At 40.0% G+C, this 18354-nt stretch overlaps 1 protein-coding gene across 2 annotated transcripts in view; it reads left to right on the forward strand.

The window, feature by feature from the left end:
• Positions 1–18354, forward strand: part of BACE2 (beta-secretase 2) — a 55776-nt gene that overhangs the window by 22293 nt on the left and 15129 nt on the right. Inside the window, exons 3-8 of one of the 2 annotated variants that reach the window (XM_049835065.1) lie at positions 6296–6512; positions 8081–8209; positions 9434–9568; positions 12779–12880; positions 16384–16533; positions 17723–17891. In XM_049835065.1, coding sequence (XP_049691022.1) covers positions 6296–6512; positions 8081–8209; positions 9434–9568; positions 12779–12880; positions 16384–16533; positions 17723–17891 — 902 coding nt within the window. The remainder of the gene's footprint in view (positions 1–6295; positions 6513–8080; positions 8210–9433; positions 9569–12778; positions 12881–16383; positions 16534–17722; positions 17892–18354) is intronic. The other variant, XM_049835066.1, reaches the window with a different exon arrangement.

The following is an 18354-nucleotide window of genomic DNA, read 5'->3' on the forward strand; positions in this document are numbered from 1 at the left end:
TTAACATGGGGTTTGCACTTTTTTTCCAATAAGATGCACTGGTAGTGGAGGGAAAGCCGGCATTTCCATGCTGCTTACTAGAATAGCCTTACCTCCTGTCACATATTCAGCTATTAATGGAAATATTTCACATCTCACTCTGATATGACACAGGTCTAGAAAGTCCAGAATTTATACTTGAAAGCTGTTTCTGCACTATTGCAGGATTTTACATGCCCGATATCCCCTTCCATAGGTAGTGGCTAGAGGAAACTTAATTGCAAGGAATTAAAAGCACAAGCATTCCTTTTCCCTTTTCTCTTGGGTGATGTTATTTTGTCTGGAAGGGCAAGGCCTCTCTCATAAGAACCAGAAACTATTAGAAACTGTAGCAACAGCAGAGGTTGTGTGAGAAAGGCTGTGGCATCACTTGAAAGTCGCAGTCTCTTATCAGTGTTCTCAGTGCACACTGTTTTGAGAACTTTGATATGAAGTTAATAATAAAACCTTGAAATTTAGGTCCTGAAGAGTTAAGGGTGCCTTGTAAAATGTTCAAAACTCAAGTCATTAGAGTCCAGAGCAATTGCAATAGCAATTTCAGGTTTGGGTTGGATTGACGGAGCAATATTCTCAGAATCAAATGCAACCGTTAGCATGTTTGAACCTGTCTACACCATGCTTCTTCCATTTTAAATACTTTAAATACATTTAAATAAATGTCATCTGGGAGGGATCTTGGCCCCACTGAAATCAGTTAGATGTTTCAAAAATGTTGTTTGCATGAAACCTCTGTAGGTCACCTAGTACATATCCCAAAGGAGGCAGGGCTGTCACCAGATCAGGTCAGCTATGGCCGGGTCCAGCCAAGTCCTATAAACCTTTAAGGGTTGAGAATCCGTGCTCTCTATGGGCAGTGTGTTTCAGTGCTGCACCACACTGTCCTGTGGAGGAGGTATTTCCCAACGTCCAACCCGAACCTCACAAAATGTAACTCGTGGGTGTTGCCCCTTGTGTTATTGTCTGGCACTGCAGAGAAAAGTTTGGCTGTGTCATCTTTGTAACTGCCTTTCAAGTTGTTGTAAGCTGCTGCGAGATCTCCCCTTAGCCTCCTGTCTGCAACACTGAAGCCCAGCTCCTCTCAGCCTCTCGTCACAGGTCCTGTGTTCGTGGACCCTGACCTACCTGGTAGCCCTCTGCCTGTCCCTCTCTCTTTCTCCAGATCCCTGTTGAACTGGGCTCCCACAGCTGGCCCAAGCCTATTCCAGGTGTGGTCTCACCAGTGCTGAGCAGAGGGTGGGAGCATCTTCCTTGGATATGTTGCCCTTGGCCCTCCAGATGTGACCTGGTGTAAAGTTGGCTGTATGCACAGGGCGAGTACAGAGTTGGCTCTTATTCAGCCTAGTGCCCACCATCACCCCAAATCCTTTTCAGTCCTTTTCAGTTGCTTTTCAGTCTGTCCTGATGCATGGAGTCTTTTCACCTCAGCTACAAAACTTTGGGCTGCTTCTTGTTGAACGCCATGAGGTTTCTGTTGGCCCCATCCTCCTGTTCCACAAGGTTCCTCTGGATTCAAGCTCTGACATTCAGCATGTCAACTACCCCCCTTAATGTAGTGTCCTGTGCAGATCTGCTGAGGCCGCAGTCTGTCCGTCGTGTAGGTACTTGATGAAGATGTTGAACAATTTTTCCTCCACTCACAACCCCTGGGGCACTATGCTTGTCATGAGCCCGATGTTGAGCCAACGGTCGCTGCCCTTTTGGCCCAGTGGCCTAGCCTGTCTTCAGTCCACACAGTGGTCTGTTTGTTCAGCTCCGCATCCTCAGGTCCCAAATGGGAACGTCATGGGAGATGGTGTCAAAAGCCTGACTGAAGTCAAGATGTGCTACAGCCACAGCGCTCTCCTCATCTGTGTAGCCAGTCATCTTGTAGAAGGCAATGAGGTTGGTCAGGTGTGATATACCTGTGAAATTCCTTGCTGAGTGTCCATGATTACCTTCTTGTCCTTCAGGTGCTTGGGAATATGTTCCAGGAGGTTGTTCTCTGAGACTTTTCCTGACTTGAGATGAAGCCCAGTGGCCTGTGGTTCCTTGGGTCCTGCTGCTCATCTCTTTTTGAGACTGGCCTTATGGTAGCCTTTTCCCAGTAGTCAAGTTACCTTCCCTGGTTGTCATGATTTTGCATAGATGGTAGGCAGGGGTTTTGATATCACATCAGCTGGATCTGTAAAATTACCTAAGAGTGATCTTTACCTATGTGTAAATGAGATAAATGACCTATAGTCACTTTTCTTCCACACTATGTAGAACACTTCAAAATTAGATAAAGAGGTTTCCTCTCATCTCGTAATCATTCCTGCAGTTTTCCCCTATATTGTCATGAAGTGCTTCCATATGAAAGTCATAAACTGCAAATTGAAGACAAGGGGAAAGAAGGATTAGTAATTTGTTAGGTTAATGGGACTGAGTTATAGATGTGTTCTTATTAGAATATTAATATTGTGTTAGAGAAAGAGAGTGACGGGTCTGAATTTCCTGATTGCCACGCTCTTAGTTTAATTTTATTCAAATGAACAAAATCTGAAATTAAATGCATGATTGTTTTTTTGACTGAAATTGAAGAGGGTGCATAGAAAAGACGTTATCTTTGTTTCAAAGGACCCAGAGGCTGCGTCGTTCAGGAAGAGCTCTCCTTGAGCAATTTTAGAACTACCTTGTTAAATGATGTTGTCTGTTATATAATCCGTGTCGTATAATTCTACTGTTTAATTATCTGGGTCTTTCTGAACAAAAAGAATAAAGCTGTTATCATGAACTCTTCCACAGCTTGGGCTTTTGAGTGGCTCTGACAAAACTTTGCTGTGAAAAGTTCTAAGTCTGCTGTGATGATCATGCTGTGTAAGTCACCATGATGTATAAGGTTTTGGGAAATGGCCTAATTTGTCCTGAACTGAAAAGAAATCACAGAGTTTGTTTCTCATGCTGTTCAAAGTAACAAGTAGTTTTTGTTGAGTATGCTACTTATGATAAAAGAGCTACTTAAACAGATGCATAAAGGGATTTTTACACTTGAAACTGAATTATCAGTGATGGCTCTGTAGCAGCATGTGAAAGAGTGACGTACTCAGGGCTGTCAATATTCAGCAATAGTATTCAGTTTTATTTCAGTGTGAGTACTACTCCCTTACCATCTAAAGTTTCAAGAGCAAACTGCTCAGGAGTTGATCATTCCAAGAGATAGGGAACTAAGAAAATTATGGGCAATAAGTTGAGGTAATACAATAAGTTATATACCAGCAAGCAAAAGTAAGCTGCTGTTTTGCGGTATGATCCTGTCAGTTTGGTTGTGTACACTCTACAGTTTGTGGTTTGGTGTAAATTATAAACTTGTTTGAGAACCCCTGCAAATTAGATGGGACTTCTTGGTTAAAAATCAATATATGTTGGGTTTTCATGTTTGCTGTGCCTTAAAGTCATTGGCCCTGAATCACTTACCTTGTGCCATCTATCACTAGAGAGGCGATCAAAACTTCTGTTCAGACTTTTTTGTTCATTGCTGTTTTCTGTCCCTTCTTTGCCATCGCTGTCTGAGGAAAAAGTGAGTAAGCAGGAAGTCCTGGTTAGTTGCAGAGCGGCAAAAGAGCATGGAATTAAGAAGGAATTGTATGTGTGGCGAGGTTGGTGTTAGGCGGGCTTTCTGCATAGTGGATTTGCTGTTGCCATGTTAAGCTTCCTTCAAATGAAGCACGACATGAGAAATAATATTTTGGTTATGTTTTGTTCAGTGATATATGCTAGTAATGAGAAATAACTGCATGAGAAAATGAACCCATTGCTAGTTTTCTCAGCTGAGGTTTGAGATCCATTCGAGGTTTGAGGAACTGTGTTTCTGTTGGCTGCTTTGGAGAGAAGATAGTAACCAGGAAAGAGAGGGAGAAGGAAGTAGTGTCACTACAGCACCATAATCTAGGAGGCCATTTTCCCTCCCCTCTGGCTAAAATACACGCTGTCCTGCCAGAAGAGTTGAACCTCTTATTTTCTCATCACAGCCAAAACAGCTTGTTTGGAATTTTTTGTGCTGCGTGTTTGTTTTAAAACACTCGGCCCATGAATTAGAACAAGTCTCTAGTTTTGACCTCTAAAGAAGTTTTCTTCCTTTAGATCAGTGAGGTGGAAAACCACGGGCTGATTACAGTCAAGAAGATGGAACGGGAAGTGGTTTTGCAGAACAGAATATAATTTACTGCCACAAGGATTATGTGAGAACCCTTCCCACATTAGGAATTTTGCTCCTGGAAGGAAATAACAAGGCCCTCTCTTAAATACAACATTTGTGCGCTTTACAAGTGAGATGACTATCCTCATACCCATTTCTCCAGGTGGGGAGGCTGAGGCACAGAAGGCAAGGAAGTGACTTGTCCTGCCTTGCCACAGGAAAGTTCCCCAGGCGTGCTGGAAAACGAACCCAGTCTTTCTGTGTCCTGGTTCACAGCTCAATCCATCAGGCTGTTACCACTTATGGAAGAAGAGCTATGTGCTGCTGTTGTTGCTAGTCATGCACCATCTGAAGATTCGCTTCGCTTTATTCTCCCAGCACTCACTTTTCTCTCTGATTTCAGATGTTTCCTCTTCTGTTGCACAGCCAGACACTTTTCTACATGAAGAACCCTGTGTTTTCCCTTCCTTTTCCTGCCTGCGCCCCCCTCCTGTTTCTGTTATGTCACTAATTATTCAGAATCTATTTTGATTTATAAAATGTACTGCCAGTATCACAGTGGTGCTCTGAAGACCCTGCCTGAGCAGAGATGTCCCTTTGTCTGTCATACAAATGCAGAATTACGCAGAAAGGGAAAACAGCAGTAGCAGCAGAAGTGAGCAGATAGAGGTAGTAACAGTATCTCTGGAATTTGTGCCTTTTGAAATGTAATCGGTGGGGCCTATTATCTCATGCATTTCTGCTCTCTTGGATGTTACAAGCTACTGAACCCTGAAGACCCTTGAAGGGTTAGGTGTTGGGAGTATCAAGAACTGCTTAGGGTTAGAGCCTGGCCTCTTACTACTCCCTCCCTCCCTTAGCTAGGAAGAGGATCAGTCGCACAGTCCATATGGCCAAATTGTCCCTCAAGATAAAGTGTCTGCTTAAATGGATGGGAGTTGTCTGCATTGCCATCTAAAGGTTGTTCCCCATAATAGGCAAAATCACACCGACTCCATTCTGGTGAGCTCAGGTACAGGGGGCTGTGAAGCCACTTCATGTGGCTGTTTCTGTCAAAGCAGCTGTTACACTAAAGCTGAGTTGATAAAACTGTCTGCATTTGATCAATGAACTGCACTTTCTATTGTTTTACACACATGTAAAGGTGGTGTTGTGAAATTATTTTACACTTTTTTTATATTTACTTTTAAAAAACCTGCCAAGCAAAAAGCCTATTCAGATGAACGTGAGTCATGGTCATCTGTCTCTTCAGAAGGTGAAGCTGTATGCTGAGGAATGAGACCAAAATAAATTGTAAGGGATCTAGAACTTCTGTAGTTCTTCAGTAGTGATGCGGGTAGAAGATGATTACTCTATTTATACTATAGGATTTTAAAATGAAAAATCTATTGAAGTTTTTTCTAATGTTTTTGTTAAGCCTTCTAAACAGGACTCTTCTCCTTTCTTTGCTTGCCATACTTAACTGCTCCTTTGCCTTTGCTGCCCTGGTCTAGAAGGAACTCCTTCCTTTCCTCCTCCAAGTCAGTGAATCATTTATTAATAATATCCAAATCTACTTACTTCCTGATAGATAGACCAAACTGCAGATTTAGAAAACCTGTGTCTTACTGCTGATACTCACAATAATATTCCAATTTCTCCAAAATGGATTTTTTAATAATATTAATGAGGTATTAATCTACAGCTATTCCGTTAGCTTGGCATTTCATTTTAGATTTGAATTCAGAAGCTTTTCATTTCCTAGCGCCACTTAATACGTTCCGTCTCCAGTTAAAGAGTGTTGCTCCTATTGTGATGGACCGGTCTGAGTCAGGGACACATTGCACTAGGTGGCATCATACCTTAGTTAAAAAAAAAAAAAAAAGGACACACATTGTGAAGATTTGAGTCATTGACGGCTTCAGGATAAAAACAGGGCCTCGAGATTTTATTTCCGCTTTTTACTGCTTTTACAATCCATCCCCGTTCTTCTGTGAGCACATGTGATTGACTTTGCAGACTTCACTTTTCTTCCTCTCTGGGAAAAATTGAAATTGAGTATATTTTATTGTCTTGCATTGTAAATGAACAGCTCATGCATAAGTGTATCTTTTCCTTTTAAAGGTCAAGTACATACAAATCTCAAGGGATTGATGTCACAGTTAAGTACAGTCAAGGAAGCTGGACTGGAGTGCTGGGTACAGATGTCATTACTATCCCAAAAGGAATCTATGGCAGCTACACCATCAACATTGCTACCATTCTTGAATCGGAGAATTTCTTCTTACCAGGGGTTAAATGGCATGGGATTCTTGGTCTTGCCTATGATGCCTTAGCCAAGGTAAATCATCCTTTCCCCAGCTATTGTCTTTCACAATGACAATAAATAGAAAAGTAACTACTAAAATAAAGTGAGCAGATGATCTGTCAGCATTAGACTCCTCCCTTCCAACCACTCTTTCCTATGTTTGTTCCAGAAAGAATAAATTGGGTTGCGATGGTACCACAGTCCCATGTGAGGATTTTGGCTTTTCTGTTGATGAAGGCTCTGATTTTACCTCCTCTGGAATGAATAAGCTTTTACAGAGCTTGTAGTACCAGAGTGTGGGAGTAAGGCTTCTGGTATGTGTGTGGAGGGCGTATATTAGGATATCCCTCAAGACTTGTAGATGGACTGGTGGACTTACTTGGCAAAGTTCTTTCTAAGACATTCTGCATTCATTAAGTAAAAGTTGAGATGGAGGGAATATATGGATAATTTCAGAACAAATATTAGCTACGATGCTTTCATGAACATAGAACCAAGCACATCCCATTCTTGTGGAGGCAGGAAAATCAGGTGGAAGTTTAAATTAAAACCTAAAATTTATAGTCTAAAATTTATAACCCTATAATCTAAAACTGAAAATGTGATTGGAATACTACACAGTCATAGTTTTCAACCTACACATAACTGTCTGAGAAATTCACAAACTGAGATATATCCTGTTAGAACAAATGATTCAATACTGCCTGCCAACTCTGGAATTAAAATGCTTTATTCAAGAGTTATGTGATCGTTGTATTGACTTTTGCTGTACTTGCTGTCATACACTGTCAACAGAAAGACAGAGAAGAGCTGCTTCTCAAACTCTGGTTTGGGCAAATAGTGTGTTCAGGGCATTTATTTTTCCCCTCTTCCAAAGACTTAAGTGTTGTTGGCTTCTGAGGCTGCTCTGTGCTTTGTGTAGTAAGAGCACCTCACAAGCTAGCTAGGGTCTCTGCCTGTCACGAGATGTAGCTGCACAGAAATCTGAATTACAATGAAATTGCAGTACTCTAACTGCAAAGGAGAGCATGACATGCAGCGTACGAAAGAACCTGTAGGCCAGTAATCAGCTGAAGTAAGTATGCTTGGAAATGAAGTTCTTTAGAAGAAAGTAGAGGAAATAAGGGTCACTGAATTCAAAGTTCATTAGAATTAAACTATCTTTAAAACCTGAAAATCCTCACTTTAAAATTCTGCCTTTTAACCGTGGAAAGGTGCAAAGGGCAAGTTGCATTTCTCTGTTCTAATAACCCAAAGCCTTTTCCAAACAGAAAGCGTCAGTGAGAGTTTCTGCCTGAAAGCGAAACTAGTATTTGAGTTTGAAAACTGCAATTGAAAAATACTCTCGTGCTTTAGGGATTTCTATGACAGTGGTCAAGAGTAAAAATGTTTTTAAAAACAACAGAAACAGAAAAATGACAGATGTTAGGTTTTTTAATGACTTATTGTATCTAGAATTTTCATCACTTGGTTGTCAGAAATTCAATTTACTTGTGAAAAGTGGTCTTGTTTGAATGATTTGCTCATTTCTGCAAAGAAACTTTTTAATGAATACTTCTACAATTCTTTTGGTTTTTGTTTTGTTTTTCAACACCTTCAAGCCTTCAAGTTCTGTGGAGACATTCTTTGATTCTCTCGTGAGGCAGGCAAAGATCCCCAACATTTTCTCCTTGCAGATGTGTGGTGCTGGACTGCCCGTCTCTGGAAGTGGTACCAACGGAGGTAGTCTTGTGGGTATCTGTCAATCTGAGAGGGAAGATGTATCTTTGTTAATCTCTCTCCCTCTTTTCTATGACTACGCTACTTCTTCCAAATTTAGTGTTTAAATATATGAAATGTTTTGTATTTTTTTTAAGGAAAAGTTAAGCACTTAGGCAAAACTCAAGTGTCTATTTTCATTCTCCATTCTTTTTTGCTCTCTCAAGTTTGAGTAAACTTCTGCATTTCAAGTTTAATTTTAATAAAGAAAAACATAAATATTGTGGTGTTTCCTCAGGGCAGATCCTGCCACCTTTCTCAAACTGAGTAGTCTCTTACTCAGCTGCTAAGCTTGGTCAATCTCATCAAAATGCTACAGTAATTTTTTTTTACATGATGTGAAAAGGGGGAGAGGAATCAAGGCTCTTTTCCTTTGTTGTAGACAACATATTAAAGAAAAAAATCTCAAGACCAGATCTTCTGCTTGTTGTTACTCTGGAAAATCTTTCCATCAGTTTTAGTGGGACCAAGAATTGGCCATTATTTATCTGGAATCAGGAGCTGGAATGGCTGTTCCCAAATTATGCTGAAATAAGCGTATCAGCACAGGAGTTGATCACAAATAGTTATTTTGCTGTGAATTCACGTACTGTAAATGTTAACACACTTGAGATAGATGAAGCCCAAGAGAGAACTCGCTTAACTTAGTTCAGTTCAAAGTCTGATGGTCTAGTATGCTCCCAGTCAGCTTCAACATAAGTTTTGATGGAAGCTAAAAGTGATAGGAATGATAGGGTGGTCATATTCCATTTTGGATGTGTGTAAGAAAAATGAAATGTTCTTGAACAGTATTAAGGCTTTTCTGATCTGATAAAGTGAATTTATGATGTGCAAGTTTAATATTCTGTCCCATTTTTATACATTGCCTAGATTAAACCACTGAAGATACTGTTTTGATTTTAAACAGTGGAGCTTTCATGAGAGAATCAGTGTGAGCTTGTAGATGAAGATGCTGGCAATTTGGCCCAATATGGGAATTCTGTTTGAGAGAAGCACGATCTATCTAATGTCTAGATGTTTCGTACTGCTTTATTATTGACAAAGAACTTGTCAGTAAAATCCTTACAAATGGTGCTAAATTAACATTTTGATGCCCTGTGTATCACAATTAAATCTTTCCCTTTTTTCCTGTACTTGCCCCAAAACTAAACATCCAGGATTTAAAAGTTTGTGAATTCCTTTCTCCTTTCCCTTAGGTTCTGGGTGGAATTGAACCAAGTCTGTACAATGGTGATATTTGGTACACACCGATCAAAGAAGAGTGGTATTACCAGGTTGAAATTCTCAAACTGGAGGTCGGAGGACAGAACCTCCAATTGGACTGCAGAGAGGTATCTGTGATTATGTGTTCCTGTCTATATAAAATGCAAGTTTGGTTAAGAAAAACACTTAATTGAATAGTTTTGTCTTTGCAAGCAGATGTGTATTGCAGTCTCCTCTGAGAATTAAGGCTGCACGGTAACTTTGAAAAGAAATGATCGAGCCATGTGAAATGCAGTGTGTACATCAAGCATGCTAAAATTGTTTCAAATAGGACTTTTAAGTCATTGACAGTATTTTCAGTAAATTAGGTACTAAGCTACAATTGTTAACTGAACAGTCCACTGAAAATAAGGGTGCTGTGGTTTGGAAGGGCTCAGCCCCTTGACTAGTTTCAGTTGTAACAAAAGTGTCTAAACACTGAAGATAGTGCATTGATTCAAGGGGACAACAGCCTTTAAACAACTACAGTTTATGGTTTTCTGTTACACAGTAAAACCAAAGCAAAGGGGTTTAAAGCAATTCTGGTCAAACAAAGAAAAGGGAAGCTTTTGGATTGACCCCTGTGGAGATGTCTAAGCATGTAATTCATGATGGCAGTGGGCAGGTGTCATCCTGGGGTGCTTCCCAAAGTATCTCATCCTATGCTTCCTTTTTTTTAATTTTTATTTTTTGTAATCCACTTTTGCTTGCCTCAGCATTGCCAGTTATTATTCCTGATGGATATGTTTTCTGTTTTTATTAGGAATAATGTTCTGCTATCTCTAGATCAGTCTAATGAGACTGTGTTGTTGCAATTTTTATTCCAACGCCGTTTCTTTTTTTTCTGGAGGATATGTGTGTATGTGTGTGTTTTATTTGTTCCTTCCTGCTGCTTGTTGCTATTCACGTTTTGATTTTAGTTCTGTAATTTTCATGCCCTGTTTTCATTAGACATCTTAATTTTATCTCATGCTTGTTCTCTTAGTTGGAAATCATTGGGACGTGATAATTCTAAAGTTTTTAAAGTTCATACAAATGAAGTGAGATTCATGATAGAAATCTCATATGTGCATAAATATTATATTTCCATACAAAATATGGAAATCATATTGCCATATAAGATACTTAAAATGAGTCATATCGTCTTTCAACTTCATAAGCAAAACAAGGTCTATTTAAATGCCTCTCTCTAGTATAGTGTTAGGAAAGCAAAACCACTGGTCCTTTGACATAAATGTTTGTGCTCGCTTTTCTTTCTTGCCTTAAAAAACAGTCAACATGTTTTTGAAGAGGAGCCCTTGTGCTAATGGTTTAATACATGCTGTTTCCAGAAAACAACTCACTTAAAAATCTAGGAGTGTTACGAAAGTTTCCTGTTATTGTCGCTCTTTTCTGAGCCAGAGTTTGCTTTCACATTGTACGTATTAGCATAGTATGCTAGTCACTGTTACAGAAGGCATGATTCCTTTCTTGATCAAAGGAGATCTTCCCGCAAAAAAAAATTAGAGGAAGAACAGTAAATTAGAGCTAGTATGATTCAAGTTTGGCTAGTTAGGGGCTTGCAGAGCATGCATAATTCGCTGTATAGAATGATGAACTATTTGCCCTCTCTCCTCTTAGTTGTTTTCTAGGAAACGGAACATTTTTTGTAACCATCACCAGAGACTACTCCTTTCCTTGCCAGGGAAAAGTAGTCCCCTCGCTTCAATGCTGGGAATCTGTCCAGTGTTACACTGCAGCTGTGGCCTTGAGCCTGGCAGACCAGGGCTGAGAGAAGTACTGAGCTGCCAGCAGTGCACGCTGCATAGGGTGCGCTGTTAAGTATTAACCAGGAAGACTAAGAAGGCAAGTTACTGCCCGCTGCCAAGTACGCTGTACGCAGCATGAAAATCCAGGTGCTTAGTCCCTAGCCAAGCAATCCTGCTACTTCAGGTGTTTTGCATGGGTTTATTTTAGTGGTTGACCCTCTTGGCTGTGCCTCCTACCTACTTTTTTCCAAAGGTGTCTTTCCAGGACGCTGGTGATTGCATATTTGTGGTACTGTCACAGTTAAAATGGACTCCACAATGCCTTGATATTTCTCTCCACTTTTCAGAAGCATTTCAGAGTGTATCATAAATGGTTTCCTGTTTGCTTTTCTTTCAGCTCTGCTTGGCAGCCTGTAGCAGCTCTTCTTTCAAAAAGAAAATAACTAAGTCAGAGTTACTTTTTTACTTTTTGGTGGGTTTTATTTTTGTCACTGCGCTGAAGATATTCCATGTGACTTGATAACATCTAAACCAATTTTTTTTTAAATTCGCTTGCTGTTTGACCTCTTCCTAAAAAGCTTATGCTGTGTATTACCTTGTGTCTTATGATTATGCTATAAACATGTCAGTGTTCAGTTATATCGACCCTGCTGCCTAAGCTGGTAATGAAAGTAGTTAATGCAAACAGCTGCCACCGCTACTTGCCTCCCCTCCCCCTCCATTTAATCATAGTTTTTCAGGAGTTCATGAAAAAAGACGTACCTTTTAAAATAGTTATTCTTTGTTTCCGGTGTCTGAAGTTTGCTGAAATCTCTTAATCTGAGGGCTGGGGTTTTAATAATGAAGAGAAATGTTTGCTTAGGTTTTTTAGTGCAGATTTTGAGGTAGCAAGATTGACATGTCAAGGGTTTTTTGTACTTGGTTTTGTCTGTGTTTTCAGCAGTCAAGAGAGAAAGGTGTGGCATTTGGCATTTGTACTCTTGAACCAGTACCAAACATTGTATGTAATGAGGCCCAATGTTCCCTGACTATTCTTAAATAAGATACACCAGCCATTAAAAGTAGGCTGCTGTACTGTGTTTAAACTAGAGTGAGTTGTTTCCGTGATAGCAGAGACCTCGATTCAGGGCTTGGACATATGTGTAAGCTACATCAGCGTGCTTAGTATCTGTCTGTACTGACCGTGAGAGTGTTTTTGCCCAAAGCATACGGGAGGTAAAGTGGATTAGCTCACACGTCTGAAAGGGCCCAGGCTTTACTTCTTTTTATGGTGGTTTAGCCATTTGCGCCAGCTGTGGTGACACTCAGTAATTTCCTGAATGGTGCAGATAAACACAGTCTTGTGTCTAGGCTGACCATATCCTGCTTTTGCTCTCAGAATTTTATTTGAATTCAAGCTATCAACTAGAGAGAGCTGCTGACAGGTATGACATGCAGGTTTGGGCAGACAGCTACCCAAAAGGAACAGCTTTGTCATTGTTATGAAACGGTGGAATCTGCATTGCATTAACTGCAGTGTGTAACTTTTCTCCTTTTTTCTCCCCTCCCTAGTATAATGCTGATAAAGCGATAGTAGACAGCGGAACCACGCTCCTCCGACTGCCCCAGAAAGTCTTCAGTGTTGTTGTGCAAGCAATAGCTCGCACGTCCCTGGTAAGCTAATGTCATTAAATCTGCTCAAAATGTTAAATTCCTATTAAATGATCACATGATCTTTGAAAGGAGTGTCATCTTTGCTATCTACCTTGTAAGTCATAGGATTTTAACCTGAGGGGAGCAGAATCTTTCCTGGACTACTCCTGTTAATAAGTGAGAAATGACTGATAATCTTTGATGGAAACAGAAAAGGGAAAGGAAGAGCTGAAAAGGGAAAGGGAGGAGGGAAAAAGGGGGGTCCAAGTACAGACAAGAAGTGTGTGTATGGAAATGTATCCGAAATAGTGCAGAGAGAGAATATTTTGTTCTAAGCATTTCAGAAATATGGACGTAATCCCTGTTGCTCTGATCAAAGTACTAAGAGTGGAAAAATCAGTCCTTTCATTCAAAACAGAGTGTTTATAAAGTAGAAAAACCTGCTACTGCAAGCAGTTCCTTTCCAAGTATAATGCTTATTGTTGTATAAAACAGATGCCATTCATTAGGATTATTCATATCAATAAAGCTGCTTTTGACTTTCATTATTGAATTATTTATGTTAAAAAAATCTTTCTTTGAAAATAGAGTGGGCTTTAGAAGTAGGACATGAGGATGCTGGATTTCTCTGAGTATAGAGTAACTGAAGCAGTGTTTTCTAGTTAATAAAAAGTATTCATAAATTTTGGCTGAATACAGTGAACAGCGCCAAGAAGGTTAAAGATGAAGAATAAATCCCAGATATTTCAATGTGAACAATTTTAATATTTTTGTCATGGATTCACAATCAGACAGCAGCAGTCGTTGCAAATCACAGGAAATACAGTAACGGGACTGTTGTCTGGCTGCCAAAGAGACAGAGTATTTGCCTGTATGCTTATAATTCAAGATTGAGATCCTTTTCCTACCTGATTGAGAGCAGAGGTTTGGCATGAAGTGTTCTTCACTGCCTGCAGGTGTCCAATATCTGAAATAAATGTGTACCAGTTACCTCGTGTAGCTCAGCTTCCCTGGTTGAAAAGTTCTTCTCTTTGCAAAGCACTTAAGTATTGACTGGAACAATTTCAGTCGATGCGGGGGGAATTGAAAGAAGCCTACCCAAGAGCTCTCGTAATGACACCCTGGGATTAGGGCGTCCTCCTGGGAACTGGGTCACAGCAGTCCACACTCCTCCCTGATGTTGGTCAGGACATTTGAACTAGGGCCTTTCATATGACACGTAAATAGTCAACTGATTGATAAGGTATTAGAGGGGAACCACTCACTCGGCATAATGGGTTTTGTTCTTCCTATTAAGAACGCATAAACTAACTCTTCTTTTTTTAGGGCTTCTTTTTAATTTCCAGGACCTTGCTGCTGTACCCCTTTCCCCCCACACACAACAAAAATTACTTTTACCACTCTAAACAAAGGAGAAGGTTTATTCAGTAAGAAAGTAGTTACAAGATGTAAAGATCAGATTCCAGCTGTGTGGGAGTAATGTCAGGAAAATGGGTATCTTCAGCAATTGTACCATGGCATCACAACCCTACTTGTAGCACTATGGGCTTCTGGCAGGCTATGTACCACCGAAACATAAAAGCATCTGCTGTAGTCAGACGTACTTCTCTGACCACAGGTGAACCAGGTTAACAAGTTCCAGCTCCTAGCAGCTTGTTATGAACTTCCCAGCAAAATGTTAGTGCTCCCTCAGGTGCACTGGGATAACTGCACGTGAAGCGTTCCTTTATTCAGCTCCATTAAAAACCAAGGCTGTGAGCTTTATGCTCTTTAGTGGTGCAGATCGGTTTTTAAATCTTACTTATTTGGACTGAAGTCTTTTAGGGAGCAGCTATAGATGCAGTTTGATGTTGGCAGGTCTGAAGGTGGTGGTTTTGGCAGAAGGACAGAGATGAACCACAGAGGAGTGGCAGCTATTACACCTCACTGAGCTGAAGTCAGAACAGCGTATCTACTCACAGCATTAATGTAATGCGAACTTAATATGTTGAAGAAAGGAAGGCCCAAATAAACCTAAAATCTTTATTTTAATAACCTTTTAGGTAGCATACAGCCAAGTCCCCCCAGTGCAGTTCTTCAGCATACAGAAGTAAGGCAAAGAAATGCAATGTAATGAGCAGTCTTTCTGGGAAATGAAAGTAGGCACTTAAAATAGAGCACTTTATAGACTTGGTCTGTCCAGTTTGGGTGCTATCTTGCAGTTTTTCTCAGACCACAAGCTCTGCTTTCCAAGAGAAAATGGAAAGAGAGGAGAACTATATTTTTTAGCAGCTCTGGCCTGGGACTTAGCTGTGAGGGGCAGAGCGTTCTGTCCCATGCCAAGAGATGTACTTAAGTGTGCATTGAGAGTTAAGGGTAAAAGCAGTCTGTTTGTGATGGGAAGTCTCATTGTGTATTTACGTGAAGGTACGCTTGTACATATGAGCACCTGGAAGTATTATGTCCCTAATACTGTGCAGCCCTAACAATTATTTCATTGGCAGGTATGTGGGATGGGGTGAATACCTGTCACCTGTAAAATGCTTTGTAACTAAAGTTTGAGCTGATGTTTGCAAAATAATATCAAAGATAAATACAAATGAGGGGAGGGGAGAGGCTGGATTCCAACTTTCTTCTTCACTCAGAAGGCAGGCTTTGGCTGTGCAGTGTCAGTACAAGATACTCTCTTGGATGTTGCTTCACGTGGGAATAAGAACCAGCACAAAGTAATGCACTCAAATAAGGAAGGTTTTTCCTCTGAGCTGGCAACAGATCAGCTTTGGGGAGCATGAACATTAGAGAAGACGTTTGTCTCAGGCAAACAAGCTCTGTAGGGGTTTTCTTTTTGTTTTGTTAGTGCCTTGGATATATTAAAAAGTACTGTTTATCAACCTTCTTTCAAAAGCATGTCAAGTTTTACTGGTAGTGAGTGGCAGGGCAGCAAAAGAGACAGAGGGACGTGTTTCTTTCCATTGACTGTAGCAGACCTTGATTCCCTTAGATGACAGGAGATTTTGGCTTAGCCCTTGGCTTCAAAACCCTAAAGTTGAGTAAGAAGCTATAAGTATGTGAGGAAGGGAGATGTCTCCATTACACATTCATGTGGTTTGTATTTTGTTTTGTGTTTTTAAAAAAATGTCTGCTGCTTCAGAACATTGGCGTTTGGTCAGAGCTGTTCAGAGAAGAGGTAAATAAGTAGTAGAAGCCCGTTGATGCTTTGCCTCTTTGTGTTACTGATTGCTCAGGGAAGTCATACAGGTTCATTGCAGAAGTAAAAGTAATGAAATACAAATGGGGAGGGAAGGGAAGCTAAACTTGCTTTTGCCTCTTTCCCCTTCTTCCAAGCCATAATTGGTTATGATGCACCTTAACTGTGTGTTGGGTTTTTGCTTTGATCCTTAAAGAAAAAGTTCTTTGTCAGACTTATGTTCATGTTTGAATTTCTCTGTGGGAATGGAAGAAGTATTGAACCGTGGCAGTGACCATTTACAAAAAATCTATCAAAATGCATGTAATCTGTATGTATCGCTTTCCTTTTTTAATAGATACAAGAATTCTCTTCTGGTTTCTGGACTGGTTCACAGCTTGCATGCTGGGATAAAACTGAAAGACCCTGGTCCTTATTTCCCAAACTCTCCATTTACCTGAGGGATGAAAACTCCAGTCGGTCATTTCGGATCTCTATCCTACCACAGGTCTCAACCTTCTTTGTTTATTCAGTTATGCATTTATTTTTACTATTATAAAGCACACGCTTTTAAAAAATAGGTGCTATTTGTAGCAGTAATAGAGAACTGGCTTATTGCATGCAAAGAAAATCCTTTAAAATGAAATTTAAAAAATCAAATTTTAAATGGGGAAAATAAAAAACTTGTCAAACCTAAAACCAAAAAAAGAAAAACACAGTTTCCCTCTGAGTGTAATCTCAGTTGGGAATGTTTTTTTCAAATTGTCAGGAAAAATAGGCAAGTTTTTGTTTTGTTTTTCATGAGCTTTAGCCACATCAGATGTCAATATGGAATGTCTCTGCTCATTTTGACCTTCTCATTTTGGGAAGCAAATTGATTTATTTTTTGTGGCATTCTGAGTTGAAGCACTTCTTCTGAATATGTCAGTCTTGGCAATGAGCCTATGTGAACTCTTCATCAGTTTCTGTAACTTGGTTGGTTTATCTTTTATTAATATTCCATCCCAGCTTTTAGAATATAATGTGCCACTTTTATTTTTCCTTTCTGGCTTCCCTTCCCAGTATAGGTTGCGCAATACAGGCTAGTATCTTCTAGCATTACTAATACAGTCTTTTACCTCAGGGGATGGTCAAGAGCAAAGGGGAGAATGAACCTATTAAGTACATTTTAACTTGAAATATAGTAAAGCCTAATGGTAAGCTTTTTCTGTATTGATCATGTAGCTTGGCAATCTTTCATCTTCCCTGAGGAGACAAGGGGTAAAATGTGACTTGAATTTATGAATCTAGAGCCTTGAAGCTGACACTGAATGCTATCTGAATCAATTCCATCCTGATAATTTTTTAAATAATAAAGTTATTCTCTAATTTGAGTTCATATTCTGAGTTCTTTCTCAGCTATCCTTCCCTTTATGGAAAATACAAGAAAAAGTGGTTCTCATGAATTTGCTGTTGACCTTCACATAGTGACTGACTGTGTTCAAATTTAAGCTTAGAATCCAAGAGCTTCACCTCTTACCTGCATGTAAGCTTTGACCAGTTTTAAATCATGTACAGAAATCTGTTTGCCCCTATTCATTCTCTATTTCCAGTGGAGTTTGAGTGCTTGAATACAAAAATCAAAAGATCTGAACTTCTAAGTACTGTGTAGTGTTGCTTCTTACACTCTGGCTTTTTTTTTTCCCCCCCCCCCATAGCTTTATATTCAACCCATTCTTGGAATAGGAGAGAATTTACAGTGCTACCGATTTGGCATCTCTTCCTCCACAAATGCTCTAGTTATTGGTGCTACAGTCATGGAAGGTTTCTATGTAATATTTGACAGAGCCCAGAGGAGAGTGGGCTTTGCAGTGAGTCCGTGTGCAGGTAAGAGAAATATTGTTCAGGACTTGGTGAGTGAGGAAACACCTGCTCTCTCAGAGAAACACCTTTGCCACTTACCTGATGGGGAAAAGCATGGTTACTCATGAAGTGCGAAGGGTATATTTTTGAGCAATCCCAAGCTATTCAGATTACAAGGGGAGGAAAAAGAAAGCTGTATTGCACACAACAGTCTTTGGCATGAAGTAAATCAGCCTCACCTCTAGGTATCTTAGCTGCGTTCTTCCTCTGAGAGGAGATCTTCTTTCTGAGACATCTGTCTGGGTGTGCAGTTTCCCCAACAGTTACATGAGACGAGTCCCTGTTTTTAATGCAGCTTCATTTTTATGTAGTTTCTGTTCTAAATGAATTCTTCAACTAACTTTTGCAATGTGCAGTGAAGTACCTTACTAGCGCTTTTCATGTAAATTGTGCCTTTTCAGCCTCTCAGAAATACTCAAAGAAAGAG

The sequence above is a fragment of the Accipiter gentilis genome, chromosome 32, assembly GCF_929443795.1.
Source record: "Accipiter gentilis chromosome 32, bAccGen1.1, whole genome shotgun sequence".
Lineage (NCBI taxonomy): Eukaryota > Metazoa > Chordata > Aves > Accipitriformes > Accipitridae > Astur > Astur gentilis.